At 35.2% G+C, this 16913-nt stretch overlaps 1 protein-coding gene across 6 annotated transcripts in view; it reads right to left on the reverse strand.

Moving 5' to 3' along the window:
* The window catches only part of LOC107697733 (ena/VASP-like protein), a 35026-nt gene that overhangs the window by 17834 nt on the left and 279 nt on the right, over positions 1-16913 (reverse strand). The window contains exons 1-2 of one of the 6 annotated variants that reach the window (XM_016498563.1): positions 9692-9858; positions 9524-9582 (exon numbers count right to left, since the gene is read on the reverse strand). Coding sequence is in view for 4 of the 6 variants with exons in the window: in XM_016498558.1 (XP_016354044.1) it covers positions 9524-9603 (80 nt within the window). In the remaining 2 variants the exon portion in view is untranslated. Of the gene's footprint in view, positions 1-932; positions 972-9523; positions 9636-9691; positions 9859-13006; positions 13265-15685; positions 15791-16818; positions 16827-16913 lie in introns of those variants that run through there. The other 5 variants (XM_016498561.1, XM_016498564.1, XM_016498559.1 and 2 more) reach the window with 5 other exon arrangements.

A 16913-nucleotide genomic window follows, 5' to 3' on the forward strand; every position in this document is an offset into this window, starting at 1 on the left:
CCGCCGCTCACTCTAGGCCACCGTGTGCGACGCTGTGTTTTGTTGTGAAAGCAAAACTACTTTGTTTGGCCTTCCAAAAGAGGACACGACTAGAAATCAGTGGTTAAGTTGTATTTACAACACTGTTCCAGAACACTTCAACCCAAATAAATGTTTTTTGAACCTTAAACCGCATAAACACATTTCATTACACCAAATACACAAAATAATGTTCTTTTTAGCAACATCATATGACCCCTTTAAAAAAACTAAAGATTTAATTGTGTTCATTAGTTCATTAGATAAATATTTGTAATTTTTAAAGTTTTTATTAATACTAATGTGTATTCTAACACTTATATGAATAATTGTCAGTAAATTATTTTGCTGGTTCAAGTTTGACAAATCTTAAGTACACAAAATCAGTTCTTGTATCAGTTTAAATACTGTGGTTCAGTAAGTGAGTCAGATTATTACAGACTGACTCAATGAGGTAATTCAGTGAAGGATCCATCAGACTGATGGACTTCAAACTTGTGTGTCTTTTTCGCATTTTGTGCACACTGGACTAAGCAATTGTGATCAGAACAACTCAACTTATATTCAAGCCTTTCACAAAATCCAAACATCTCAAGAGTCTGCAGATGTTGACTGAAATGCAGTAAAACACTAGAGCACTGAATGGTTCACACAAAGAAGATTGGGTTTCCTGTTGGTGTGCTAACTTAAACTGGGCAGATTTCCACTCCTATATACCCTAAAACATACTGAACCACCACACCCAACTCCCACAGAAACGCCCAAATCCAGCCGCACATGCTCTTCACACCCGCCTGTATAAGTGGAAGAGCAGCAGCACATGACCAGCTCTTACTAACACTAAAACAAACTCATAAGATACAGCCATTTGAAACAATAGACCTGAGGACGAAAGTAAGATAAATCAGACTCACCGGTTCTGTGACATTATGCCAAAACAGAAAATTCACACTCTGAACTCAGAGAAATGGGATACATGGACCATATAAAAAAAAGTGGTTTAGAGGAGGCTGGACTACCGAAGAGAGAGCCCATTATAAAGCAACAAGCATTTATGAGAAGTGAAAGAAGTGTTACAATTTTTTTTTAAAGGATGCGTTTGCACAAACTCATCTCAATTAAATATGCTTTTATCTGCACATGGTTGATGTGCAGATAACTCAAGTCACTCAGTTTTACTCAGTCATGGATAAATGACAAAAAGTACTTTTAGAAAAAAAAAATATATATATATATATATATCCATTTAAACAGCATTTTGTATTATTCATGCAGCATTAATTGCATGAAAAATGTAAAAAATACAAACTAAAAATGTATTTGTCACAATGCAGGACAATTTAAAATAACCTAGCAAAGACAAAAAGGTAGTTAAAAGTTGTGAAAAACAATATAAATGACCTAAATATATATAATTTCTCCTAAATATAGTTTTATTTAAATTTATTCATATATATTTTAAACTTAAAACCTGATGTTGATACAATAATACTGCATCAGTCACCCTGATTTTTAATGGTTAAAACAGCATATTTGCACATTTAATGCTTTCGCAACAACATTTTCTGTCATTCACTACTCAGTTCTTCATTCTCTGGTCTTTCATGCTTGCCTTACGACAGAGCCTATTTCTGGCATCCATCTGGGGTTAGAGGGTGGCACGACAGCTTCTTCCCTGTCCTCCCGGTTTCATTTCTCCCCCCTAGAGCTAGTCTGAAATAAAGTACAGTCTCTCCTCCACCGATGATGCTTAGTCGTCATAAATTACATCCTGACGGCTCTTTGCTTCCATAAACATCCAATATATTTAGACACTGGGCTATCTCAGTTTACTTCTTCTAATAACACATCACGCAAAGCCTCTCTCTCTACTACTATTTATGTATTAAAAAACATGGAAAAACTTGCCAGTGCTGTATCGAATGGAACAAGAATATTCATTATCAAATAGAATCAGTATGCCAAGACTTTCCAACAAAACCTGCACAGCTGAAGGGTCTGAGACCAACACGTCTTGTAATAGCAAGCTATAAATATCAGAGTCAGGGACATTTAAAACTTAGAAAGCTTTATAGTCTGTCCCAGAACTAAAAAGACAAGCAGCTGAGAAGAGCTTTGATGTTCAAAATGTGAAACTACAGAACATTCTAAAGTACTCTGATGATGGCACAATTTATATATTTATTCATTATTAATTTATTTTAGGGCTTCATGAATTGATGAAAAGCTAATAATTATTTAAATCATACAAATAAAAAATACACAAAATATTTTTTTTAAATGAAAACGTGATTGTTTTGTTATATTATTGAAATATTTACAGTATTTAAAATCTCAGGGGGTATTTTAAGTAAATATTTTAGGTCAAAGAGTTTTGAACGTTTGGGAATCCAGATTGCGCTACCATTATGTGCAAAGTAAATGTTCATTTCAAGCTTTTAAGAGCCTGCCATGAAAAATCTAAAATATATCTATGCTATTTCTAAATGGCTGTTAATGGAGAAAGATTATGTGGCTATATCATCTAACCTTGATTCTTTGATAAGCTACGTGAAAAGTACAAAATAAAAAAGGTTTGTTTTTTTAACTTTAAAGCAGTCTAAATTTAGAGCAAAGCAATTTTTCGATGAGAAATGTGATGCATTAAGATGTCTAGTGCTGCTTTGGTTCACTCTTACAAAGTGTCATACTTCATTAGACACAACAAAACCTAGCCAAAAGGACAGATATTTGATCACTGTTTGAACAGTTTTGCCTAAAACATCACATTTTGCACTTTGAGTATATCTGCTGCAGTGCCCGACAGGCAAATGGCTGAAAGGAGGCCACGCTGAGAGTCTGAATGCTGCACACATCTAATGCTTTTACTCCATAAAGTACCACTATGGGACAGGGATCTCTTGAGCCTCCCAGCTATGACCCCATTAGTTGAATGCTCTCTAATGTGGATAAGAGTGAGTAAACGTGTATTTGTCAGCGTATGTGTGATGGAGAGAGCCACATGGACCCGAGCTTGTAAGGACACTACATGATTGGCATGGGAATTCCTGGTGAATGCATATAGTTCTCAGATGTCACAGGCACAATATAATGTAAGAATGTTTTCTGATGGCTCACAGTTGCCATAGGAAAGACCCCAGTTTGGAAGAGATGAGTGTTGCTAAGCGATGGCATGGTCAAAGCCATTGTTGCCTGGCAGATTGGTGTGATCAGTTCTGCTGAACGTGCTGGAACAGGCCAGACTCCACCATTTGTCCACTGCACAGCACTTTGTTGCATAATGAGTATTATTTGCCTTTTATTATGAAATTGTTTGTTGAGCTCTAGACTGTTCTACACACCTGTGCAAGTCTGAGCACTTTAATTATATGTGAAAAATATGAGTGTACCAAATGAGAAACGTTTATAACTGGTGTGTGTGTATATATATATATATATATATATATGCATGTGTGTGTGTTTAATACACATGTTGGCTGTGTGTGTATATATTAAAATCTAAATATTTCAATCAAATATTTTAACAGCAAACTGCAAAAATGAATGATTCAGCTGAAGTAAAACTGCACAGTAAAAGGTCAACTATTTTTTCTGGATTCTTTCTATTAAATCAAATATATTATATACATATATTTTATAAATAATTTTTTTTTTGTTTTTCATTATTTTAATTTATTAAATATAAAGAAAGGTCCAACAAAACCTGCACTTCTGAAGGGTCAGAGACCAACACATCTTGTAATAGCAAGCTATAAATATCAGAGTCAGGGACATTTAAAACTTAGAAAGCTTTATAGTCTGTCCCAGAACTAAAAAGACAAGCAGCTGAGAAGAGCTTTGATGTTCAAAATGTGAAACTACAGAACATTCTAAAGTACTCTGATGATGACACAATTTACATATTTTTTCATAATTAATTTATTTTAGGGCTTCATGAATTGATGAAAAGCTTATTTATTATTTAAATCATAAAAAAAAAGTTTATTTCTATTAAATCAAATATATTATATACATATATTTTATAAATAATTTTTTTTTGGTTTTTAATTATTTTAATTTATTAAATATAAAGAAATACATATAGATAGATAGATAGATATTATAATAATTTTAATAATAAATGTATTTTATTTTTATATTTATTTAAAATACAATTTAGTTATTACATATTTCATCAAATCGTTTTTTGTTTTTTTTTAGCCCATAATACAGGTGCATCTCATGAAATGAAAAACAAATCATACAGTTCTGGAACAATTTGAAAGTGAACAAAGGAACTGATTTCCCTTTTTGGGTGAACTATCCCTTTAAGACCAGTCATCAGTCGATTTATGTACATAAAATATGTAGTTAACTTTTACAAATTCCAAGCCAAGATACTTTGAGTTTATTCAAGACGGTGTAAGAGAAGGGCGAGAAAACCTGTTATTGGCCATAGACTCAGTTGATAAGCCGCCATAATTAATAAAAGCTGTGAAAAGCCGGGCATTTCCCATTTGGCTTCTGCCATCATCACACCCGCAGTGAACTTGGTCTCCACTCACCCAAACTCTGTCTCAATAACTGAGAGATAAAGAGAGAGGGAGAGAGAGAGAGCTTGACAGGACTAGGCTCCTTTTAATCTCATGTAAAAAAAACAATTTGTCTCAGCTCGAGGCCAAACACAAGGTCTAACTCTGCTTATGTCTGGTCACAAGATATTCACTGCCTCGTTTGGCCAGATTTCAGTGGAAAATAACAGAATGTGCCTGAATTGGCTCTAAGCCGATGAGTCTAATGCATCTGGATATATGCCTGGATGTAACACTCTTCACCATCATTTGATCATCATTTGGTGACAAACTGTTGCCATTATTAATAATAGATATACATAAACATCTCTATTAAATTACTTTTACCGCCTGTTTTTTCTGCGGGTGGTAACAGCACAGCATTAATTACACCAAACGCAATGCAAGGCAATCTGTAATAAGCCTAATTTACATAGAAATAAGGTGAATTTGACACAAATGACAATGAATTAATTTAAATACTTAAATGTCTGTGCTACTTCAGAGCACATAGCACCTGGTTAGTGAATAAAAAGTAAATCTTGGATGCCAAACTATTTACTGTAAGACATTTTTGAGGGAATGAAACACTGAGACTCAACAGCAGCACTTAAAATTATAGCTGGGGTTATTTTTAGCTTATAGCAAAAATGCTACACAAAGTGAGCCCTGTAAATGTTTCTAAAGCAAGTAAAATATGGAAGTCCCCTGTTATTAGAGTGTGGGAGGATGGAGCTGAATCAAATGAGAGTTTGTATGAAATAGGGAGGCATTTTTAGCTTGTAACCCAGTAATCATTTTGGGAAGGGTGGGAACCAAGCTAAATCTCTGCCTATGAGAGACACTTGCACTCACAGGGAGCTTCTGAGGCCTAAGAAGCTGGATTACAGGCTGACTTCCAGTAAGATCGGGACTTCTACGCCACAGTCTAAATTACTGAGGATTTAGCGTCCCCTGCAACACAGTAATCTCAACATCGAGGAAGTGAATACCACAGAGCACTGAGAAGAATTTAGCCAGGAGCAAAATTGGCCCCTGCATAATCAAACTAATTGTCAATTGTCCGTTATTCCCTGGCATTCATTGATGATATCAATAAGAGACCAAACTACACTACATGAAAATAAAAACTCACTAGTTTATTTTATCAACCACACATGATAGTTAAGCCAAGTAGTTAAAAATATTTAGCTTGACTATAAAGACTTTTGATTCAATAAAATTGTGGCAGCAATGAGGATCTAAACTATCATTCAAAAGTTTGGAGTCTGTAAGATTTTTTAAAAATGTTTTTGAAAGAAGTCTTACATGCTCACCAAGGCTACATTTAGGCCTATTTGATTATAAATACTGAAAACTGCAATATTGTGAAATACTTTAAAAATGTATAACTTTTTAGAGTTCTTATATTTTAATATATATTCAAATTTTTATACATATATTTTAAAATGTAATTTATTCCTGTAATGGCAAAGCATTATAATATGCTGAATCGGTGCTCAAGTAACATTTCTTATTATTATCAATGCTGCTTAATATTTTAGTGGAAACCATTATCATATTTTTTTCAGGATTTTTTTGTCGAATAGAAAGTTAAAAAGAACAGCATTTATTAGAAACAGAAATCTTTTGTAACATTATAAAAGTCTTTATATTTCTGTCATGACAACTCTCGGAGGGATTGGCATGGTAATGTACATGACAATGTTAATGTGTTTGGTCTTGGTGGAATAGATCTGCTACACTGCTGCTGCGGCAGAGCAAGTACCGAGACTTGCCAATACTTCCACAACATGCTGCTGTGAGCATGTAAGGAATACTGCTGCTGCACATATAACATATATGGAATAACCCCCATATAGCATGTACATGAATCATCCCATAGCACATCTATACAGGTGTAGCTGGGGAAGGTGGAGGGTTTCTGAAGTGTGCTGCAACTGCTACAGCAAGCACTAGTCATATATTTGAATGTTGAGCAGCGAGTTCATTGGCTAAGAGAGAACCAATCAGCCATGTGATAATGATGTCATTATGTCAGATTGAGTTAGACCTATCGGACTGCGCCATCTAGAGTTTCATGTCAGAACTTTGTATTTAAAAAACAAATCTTACTAACAACAAATGTTTGAACAGTTAGCATATCTCTGTAAAAAGATCAAAAGTCACAAACTAGAAAACCATGAGAAGCAACACACATATCCTACTGCAATGAAAGCAATCCCAGAATGCAATGTACCAAGCTTAGTGAATAAAAAATTCAAGATGAAGTGAGCATAATAGCGTCTGATTTCTGAATACCAGACCACTCTTACTAGAGTCAGCAACTAGTGCCACAGTTTATGCTGATGTAAATATTATCCTAATGTAATGATTCTCTGTGCATTGTTTAGTGATTTTTTCACAATATTAAACATCATTATAAAAACATGAATAAATAAAAACATTATGATAATTATCCTATTAAATAATTGCTGCTGTGCCATAATGATTCTACTATTAAATGCAAATAACATTTTGAATGTGATTTATTCAGTGACATTTGCAAAACAAGAGCAGCATTGGCCATGTGTCCACATACTACAAATACAAATGTGTGTCAGCTCCTAAAACACATCACTTAACTTTAATATTGTATGTCGAATTTACCCTCCCCCAAAATCCACATCCATACACACAGGCTCCGCTAAAGCTACAATGGCAGAAAGCAGTGCTGATGGCCTAATGGTCTTTTTTTGCCTCTGAATTAATGTGCTTAAGTGCTCAGCTAAATGTTTCAGGCAGGGCTACTAGGTTTTTAATGCTAGATTTATCCAGAACGTTGACTGTGGCATTATCTGTCATTCTCTAAGCTGCATGCTTTCAAAAAAAGAGTTAACATTCAACTATTCTTAAGGAGATATAATCAGTTAAATCTTGCTAATTTTACATATGGTTTTGTCATATGAGCTTTTGACTGAGAGGAAGATAATGTCTAAAGAAAGCTGGATAAGGCTAGGCTGAGAGCTAATGCATGTCCTGTGTTTTACTGCTGGAGGTAGAACAGAAACACTCACCACATCTTTTCAAGAAAGCCACTGGACCGAAAGTGAACATCTCCCCTAAAGCATCTCTTTCTTTAATAACAACATAAATTAAACATGGGCCCTCACAGAACATTTTTGCGGAGTTTCCACATAAACCAACCCTTCATAATAATCAATCAGTGAGCATCACTGGTTCTGCAATCGCTTGAAAGAGTTCACACTTGTTCCCAACTGGTGGCAGGCAACCCAAAATTAGTTGCAGGTTTGTTCTAAAAGTCAAAAAGTTCTAAATACGGAATAATATATATATATATATATATATATATATTATTCCGTATTTAGAACTTTTTGACTTTTAGAACAAACCTGCAACTAATTTTGGGTTGCCTGCCACCAGTTGGGAACAAGTGTGAACTCTTTCAAGCGATTGCAGAACCAGTGATGCTCTATATATATATATATATATGAGGAGGCAAAAATTAGGAGGCCTCAAAGTTTTTTTTTTAATCATATGTAAATTCACATTTTCTTTTTTAAATTAACATTCCTTACACTATCAGAAAAGAAACAATTCTATTTTATATTTTTACATTTACAATGTAATCAATATTCTATTTATTCAAGCCAAGTATGAATCTCATCAAGTTTTTGAAGCATTTTATATTTATTCCAAAATAATAACTCAAGGCAGTAACAATTTAAACAATATATTTTATTTGTGAACTTATGTTCAGCTATTCTTTTAAATAGTTAACTTTTAATTATCAGTCAGTCATCAGTCATCAAAGCTCAGTAAATATTGGTCACAGACACTGAGATTTGATTTAAATTTCACAAGCTGATTACTCACTAAAAACTCACATACATCATGTTTTCATGACATTTCAATTCTTATTTTGACATATTTAGATATAACCACTTTGTGTGAGTTGTTTACCAAATTTTTTTAATTAGTCTTCTTATTAATGCCATTACATTGTTCATTCAGACTGATTTGCGAACACGAAACACGCACAAACACAAGAGATAGGATTTATCGCATGAACCAATCATAGCCGATCATAAACAGTCATATCTAATCATATCGTGATGGAGGCATTGCCTCCTCTCACGTGACTTTTCCCCATTCATTCTCAATTACCCCCACCAAACTCACCACATGCTTTAGAGGGTCTGTTAAAACTCAATGGGCTCAGGGGAGGCCGGTGTCACTGTTGGACAGGTAAAATAAATTTAGACTACTATTTGGACATCTTAAGGTAGGAGAAAAGGTAGGAGAGAATGCATCCCATATCTTTTTTGTTCACATCAAAGGATGTGGATCCAAACAAACAGTACAATATTTTGTGAATTCATCTGTTATTTAGTTTAAGATAGTCAAATTAGACAGATGTCAGCATGGACAGGTTTCGTGCAGCATAAAATCCTTGAAAAACATAAACAAAACTACACAAGATAAAAGAAAATATGACAGACTACATTAAATATACGTATGAGGAGATATACACAATGTGTGCCGACTACAATATTATTATTTATTAGAGATTAATATTAGGCCAACTGTATATTATATGATATTATATTTAATACTAATCCATTTTAATATTTGGTCTTAAGGACTTTTTTTCTTCTGCGTGATAAAATTTTGATACTGTATTGGTTCACCACTTATTGTGGTGAAGCAAAACCAGCTGAGGTCCACTGGTTGTGTCCATATGTGACACAAGCATTAAGGCATATGCTGTATATATACAAACAGCTTCATTCAGTTCATTCCAGATCCATGCTAGCATCTAAACATAAGCAAACAGTATCCAAATGATGACATTTATGTTAAATGAATCATCTTCAGACATGTTCTTCAAACATTTAAATGCTTTTAAACCTTGCATTAGGTTGCTGATCATGTGAACAGAATATCTCACTGACCTGATTTTGCATCCAGTCACATGAAGCCCAGAGTCACTGTGGCTCTGTGGTAGGCAGAACTGGACAGAATGAGCATTCATCTCTCAAACACATCCACAAAACAGATCTGTACCGCACGCACTACTGGACCTCTAACCAAACCTGCTTTAATTTATCTCAAACACGTACGTAAAATAGACCTGATGTAGCACAGCACAACAGATGCGTACTTCCAACCAAACAAGCTTTATATCATCTAGGGATTTGTTCCAAGATTAAATAAGCATTTTCAAACGTCATAATCCCATCATATCCTCAAAAAACCGCAAATGACAATCCATAAGTTTGTATGATCTCTACTGTTATGAAAAAGTGAAGAGAAAGTAAAAGCAAGGAATAAAAACAGGTTCAACAGTGAGTGAGTGGTCAACAGTAGGGTCCCACTAACTAACACCCGGGTATCACAGCATCAGGTTTTCCTCTGTAAGGAGACGGCCTGACTGTGGATGTGTGTTGTTTTGTCTAACCCTGAGGGGGATTACCTCATGTCGCCCAACCCCCCACCCAGCTGTGACAGAGGAATTGAAAATGAGACATTGCTTTCTAATGCTATTGCTGGCACACACATTTCATTTACTATTTGTAGCAAAGACAGCATACATTTAAAAAATAGTGTGGCAACCGACAATATTCAGCCGAAATCATTGACCCAAATGTTTTGGGGGGTCGAAAATCATTGACTGAAACGGTGACATTTAATTAGTGCTTCTCCAATGGCGCGTTTTGACTGTGTCAGTGTCTAGGATGCTATGGCTATATGGCTACAAATAATGTAACTCACTAAACATTATTTGTAGCACACCTACCATCTAATAATCACATTAAGCTTTGTGCATTGTTACTTTGATGTGATATAAAATCAGAGCTTTCAAATTCTTTTAAATTTATAACAAAATTCTAATAAATGTTGTTTTGATGCTCTTTAATGTGACGTGGCAAATAGCTTTGGCTGCCTCAGTTCTGTTGAACTCAGGTATGCTTGTCACTCAGGTCATTTGAAAGAAACCGTACATCTAACTGAAATATATATCTTCTCATGTAATCCCTTAATGAGTGTTTCAATTAAAGATGTCAAAAAATGTTGTAAACAATGTCACATAACATTACTTTTACCTCTTGTAAATGCCATTCGATATCCATTAATCAGCATTATGCCAAATATATGCACTATATTTCATGTTCATATTATTTTTTTACTCAATCTGTTGTCTTTATTAAAAGGGTAGCTCACCCAAAATGTCATAATTTACTCACCCTCAAGTTGTTCTAAACCTTGTTGAGTTTGACTTCTTGGAAGTCAATGGCTACTGTTTTAAAAATATCTTCTTTTGTGTTCAAGAAGAGGAAGTAAAATCATATGGATTTTGGAACGACATAAGGTTTGAGTAAATGATGATGTAATTTTTATTTTTGGGTGAACTATCCCTTTAATGTATGTTTAAATATATCTGTCATGAAGACAAGTTGTTATTACAGCCACCGTTTAAATGTTTATGTTTCAATAATGAATTGTAGTAGAGATATAAATATCATTAAAAAGTTGGCATAAAAACTGCCTCGTGTGCAATTAAAATGTTTAGACTTTCATAGACATTATAGACCTACTTGAGTCGTGATTATTAAATTAATTTAATTAATGAATTAATTATTAAATAAACTTTATTTTTGCTTGTCAGCTAAATGAAAACTAATTTTAGTAAAAAAAATAATTTTGTGAATTTACTAGAAATGTATGTGGCAGGTCACGAAACGGACGGTCAGCCAGGCTGTCACTGACACACATTTAAAGAGAAACCAGAGCACACACTAACCATACTTAGGTCAGCATTTTGTTACACAAGCGTGGCTTTCAAAGAACTGTCAAAATGAGACGGTTCAGCACTGGAAACTACTTTAAATGATGACACAAATCATCTGAGATCATATGAGATGCGGAAATATGAGATATGGAAAGTGCAGTATTGTATTAACCCAGAAGAAAAAATTGAAAAAATATTAAAAAAATCAGATATACGCACCTTATTTGATACTCAATATCAAAATAAATATATGTTTTATAGTTGTAGACATTGGAGTCCACTGATTTTTTAATTTCATGATTGATAACTGCTAAACTGGAGCTTAGTGTAATACGTTTGGTGAATTACTCTTAAAATAAAAAATTTACAAGCTTTTAAATTAGGAGTGACACGCTCATAAATTTTAAGAGTTGCTGCTACATTTCCACGTTAAGAGCAACTTTTAGCTTTAAGATTTTGGTGAATATGGTCCCAGGCTTTTATCACAACTGATAACTTCTAAAAGCAAGCGAAACACCTTACGCAATAGAGAGACATGCAGTTCACTAGAATAAAAGTAGACATCAGATCATGATAATGAGCTAGGAAGCGGTTTCCTTGATGATGAGAAAAGTGGACAAATGGCCCGCACCCTTCCCCCACATTCTGGTCACTGTATACCAGGTGCCGGACACTCTTAACTAATCCTTATCCTGAAAGGAAAATACTCTGAATTACCAGCGCGCTAGCAATCAGTAGCGAAAATAGGCCTGTACTGGGTTACACTCTTTTTAAGAGACAAATATAGAAGGAAAACAGCCAGAGGGTGAAAGAAAGAGGAAGGAGCTGTGTAGTCAGTCTAGTTTCAACAAATTGCTTTGCCTTCACCAGTTACTAATAGGTTACCATGTGTACAGTCTCTAATACCATGAGTGACTTGTCACTGTCAGTACTTTCCAAGTTGTTGTCTCTGAAGCAAAATAAAGAGCTTTGGTGAAAGAGTTGTACCACAAATTTGGCTTTGCTTTGGATCAAATGCAAGGCTTACCACACTTTTGTCCCTACATGGCACACAGCTCCAGCTGATGTTGACTGCCTGGAGTTCTTCCCAGTTGTGGGACATCACATTCTCATTTACTGTAAACTATCTTTCCTAACTCGTTTCTTTTCTGGTTTTAAGTGTCCATTAAGCCAAGAAATCTCAAAATATTCTGGCTCACATTTCGACGAGCATACACATTCAAAACATCTACACAAAACTGCTTTACTGTACATCATCTTGCCCTAAAACAATCTGCAAGAAACAGTTGCAGGATAAAAACTCACAATGCTATAAAAATGCAGACTGAAAACTCCAACCCAGTGTCCTGGTTTCTTATATAAACCCATGTTTTTTTCAAAATGCTAAATGACTCAACAGTAAAACATGGAGTGGGTTTGGGACTCCTACTCTGTAGCTATTGAACCCAAGCATGTTTTTGTAGATTAATAAGCTCATTCCACTGAGGGAATAGCTGGTGGGGAAAAAAATCACAAAGTTAACACACTAAAAGCCACTCGGGTTGTTCAAACCAACTTTTTTTTTTTTAAAGCGAAACGTCCAATAATCCTCAGAGGAACTCAGAAAACAGGGTAATAACAAAAACCACACAGGACAAATTCTTACCCATAGTCATCAAAAGAATACATATCGGGAAGTTGAAGCTCCGCAGACACCAAGGAGAAAGAAAATTCCTCACAGTCGGATGAAACAAAAAGAAAACAGGGAATAGGAGGGGGGATCAGAGAGAAAAAATTCTGTGCCTAGTTCATCCCTCATCCTCTCAGCTAGGTAAAACACAGAGCACACTCATTTCCGAGATACAATAATGCAAGAACAGGGAGTGTGTGAGAGAGAAAAGAGGGTGAAGGAGGGTAGGAGAAGAAAACGAGAGAATGAGAGCGAGAGAGAGCAAGTGAAGCATGTGACAGATAAGGACCAGTCACCTTGTCCTGCTCACATCCATTCTTATCCACTCAAAGGATTGGAAGGCGGTCTGTGCCTTAAAGGAGTCTCTCTCTACAAAAGAAATACAGCCGAGAAAGAGCCACATGATCCTTAAGACGCACACATATGCTCATTCATTCAGCTTTCCAGAACAAACAAGAAGGCTGCTGGTATTCACTGGAAGAAAAGATATTTGTCTTGTTTAGGTTAAATCACTCAGTTTAGTGATTTTGTGTGTGTGTGTGTGTGTGTAACTAAACCTAAAATTGTTATATGAACACCCACATTTAAAACATTTCATGTGGTCCAAAGTGGGTTTAGTACATATACCATGGTAAAATTAGAATTATTTTTATTTATTTAAATGATTTTATTTATTAAAGATTCATTAAAATGATTCTAACTAATAACTCTGTGAGTTTATATTGACCGATACATAACAACAACCGACTCTTTAAGCATAGATGTACGGGCTGTACATCACATGCAAAAAATAAAAAGATATTATGGCCACCAATTAAGAATTTGTTCCCACTTCCCACGACTGTGTGTGTGTGAGTGTGTGTGTGGCCATGTTTTATTAATTAGTTACCAAGTTTTGTTTAAATTGTGGTCATGTTTGATTCTTATCATTTGTTCCCTTGTTTTAGTTTTACCGGTTTCAATCTACTTTAATTGTGGCCACAATTCAACAAAAACTAAGGAATCAAGTTCTTAATTCATGACCACAATATCTTGTTTCTTGTTTATTTTTTTATCAAATAAAAAAAGCTCTGTACATGAGATTTATTTTTCGTTGATCTGTCTACAATGGTTGCATGGTAACAAAACCTCAACAAGGAGCGTGTGATTGTTTTAACTTCTCGTCTAGAGGCTGTGCTCGTACTCTAAAAACCTCCAGGATTTACATACTCTAAAAACAGCATTTATTTTTGCAGATACCAAATATTTCATAAGCTGATAATGACACTTTTAAGAATTACATATATACTGTGGCTCAATAAAATGTAGTGCCACGCTGTAGTAAAAATGAGTTTGTGCTGACAGATGAGGCTCTTGGTTCATGGAAAACGAGTGAATCATGACAGCTGGATTTGATACATCTTTGGGGTCTCAGATAAATTACGCAAGAGGAACCGCTTCGAGAAAATACATTTGCTTTAGCTCGGCAAGTCAAAAAATCACAAAATATCGTCACAGATTACAGAGAACAAATTGAGCATAACTGACAACTAGCAAGTCTGACAGAAGTGTTTCAACCTGAAGAGACAACTGGCATGTGTAACATTCAGATGTTTACACAAAAGCAGGATCTTCTATATACTGTTGACACAAATGAACTCATACACACGTAAACCAACACAATCAATGTGTCTCAGTGGCTGTACGATTCACCTAATCAACTGATCTCATACCTATTGTATAAACAGCTCATTTCATTAACTCACTGCTTCCTGCCAACATGGGAGTGAATGCTTTAACCTTACCATATTGGAGCACTACTGCTAAAAATAGCCTACATTGTGAAGTAAAGACTTCTGCTCAGAGAGTCAAGGGTTGAATAAATCATTCCACTGAACCAGTTCCTCAGTTTCCTGTTGGCAAGAATGCAACCGGGGCCAGTACAATTTAAGACTTCCTTCTAGTCCAGACAGAGAGAGAGAATAAAGGAAAGCGCAAGTGGACACATGCAGAAGACTTCAGTGAGGCTGGAATAAATGCACAAACGTATGTGCATGTTGATGTTGATATACTCTCTATACACTTATGGATCTCGAAATATTTAATAGCCTATATGTACACAAGTTTGTAATTCAAATGTCTTAATAAGGGATTAAATTACATATGTAAACAATGTGTGAAATCTCTGTGAAAATTATTTTACTGAATTCTCACCATGTCTAATTATAAAAAGAAATAGTTTGTATTAATTCCATAAGGCAATCAACAATCAGCACAATGCATTTTATTAATAACTTAAATTATAACCGTAAACCTGATGGGAAATATATATATATTTTTTTCATTTACATTTTCTTCATTTTGAGAATTGCAGTTGCGAAGTGATAAATGTCCTGCTCACTGTAACTGTGATTTGCATTTGAGATAAAGAAAATGTATTTGTTGCCAAACCACAACTAAGCATACAATCATCGTTTTCGTCTTTACCAGGTTGACTCTGAACACACCCAGTCACTGCACGGGTGGAGACATTTGCGTGCTCTGCTCCATTCAATTTGTTACTGAAATAAAATACTGTGTGGCCACGTTAATTCCCGCGGACAGTTTAGTTAAACTTGTCATGGCCACCGGCATCAATGCTCTGGATCTCGGCACGGAATAAGCGTTAATACACACCCAGACACTGTCTCTATCCGCTGGCGTCAGCAGAACAGAAAACAGGTGAAGAATCTGCTCACTCATAAAAGACCTCAGCTCGAGCTTTCAGTGGCTATGTGCCAAATTCTATGAGCTGACTACTCAGAAAACATTCTGGGGATCCATTTCTAGGCGTGTCCTAAGGATCGTTAGTGAATGAATCAATGATTCAAATGAATCGTTTAAATTTAAGAATCACTCTTCATACCCATACATAACTGATTCATATTTTCAAATGGCACTATAGCCGGAGCAAATAGCATTCGAGTGCCGACTGTAAATTAGCATTGAATTGTTTGGACTTTCTGAAGGAATAGGAACATTTCTTCATTAAATTAGTCACTTGAATCTAAACTTGACATCTCACTGAATGAACAGATATGTTGTTTGTAGGATCGGCTGACAGATAGATCTGCTTTATTTTTATTTGTCGGGAAAACACTTACGATGAAGCCACATTCACACCAAATAGCTAACGTTATTACTCCACACCACATCTATAACGATAATGACAGACGAACGATATGGTTAGAAACACTTTCAAAACTATTTTTCCAACTGCCTTTAGTTTAAAGACCGAGAGAATTTAAAGCGGAAAACGAAATAACTGCAGCTCATTAAAAAAAAACAAAACAGTTATCTTCACTCTTGATGTAAACACTATTTCTAGAGACTTAACTGGCAGATTTGTAGCCTACAAATGGTAAAAGGCTAACAAGACTTATTTTAATCTCGAACATGCTTTTTTTTTTTAACTCACTGGTTAAGTAAATTATTTCATGATTTGCATAACACATTGAAAGGCCCCTCGCTTGTCGCCTCCTACTGGCGTAACGGTGAACCTTCCAAAAAGAGTCACTAAACGAATGAGTGAACGAATCTTTTTCATGAACTGATTTAAAAAGATTCAAATCACTGAAAAGAATCAAAATCCCCTTTGCTAACAGAACACCCAAATAGCTGTCTGGGTAGGGAGCTCACAAGGTTTGACAGAGTGTCAAGCGCTATATAATACATAAATGTATATAGCAATAGATATATTTATATACATCAATACATTTTCATGTATAAATGAATATTTACATGCGGTGTCAACGCATTGGGCTGCTTACCTCATTTTCTGATGATATCCCCACGAATATATGGATGCAATAAATAATTCAAAAGGTGAAAAAAGAAACTTAGCAAAGCCACATAGGCGAGCCGC

This window comes from Sinocyclocheilus anshuiensis, unplaced genomic scaffold (genome assembly GCF_001515605.1).
Source record: "Sinocyclocheilus anshuiensis isolate Anshui unplaced genomic scaffold, SAMN03320099.WGS_v1.1 scaffold446, whole genome shotgun sequence".
NCBI lineage: Eukaryota > Metazoa > Chordata > Actinopteri > Cypriniformes > Cyprinidae > Sinocyclocheilus > Sinocyclocheilus anshuiensis.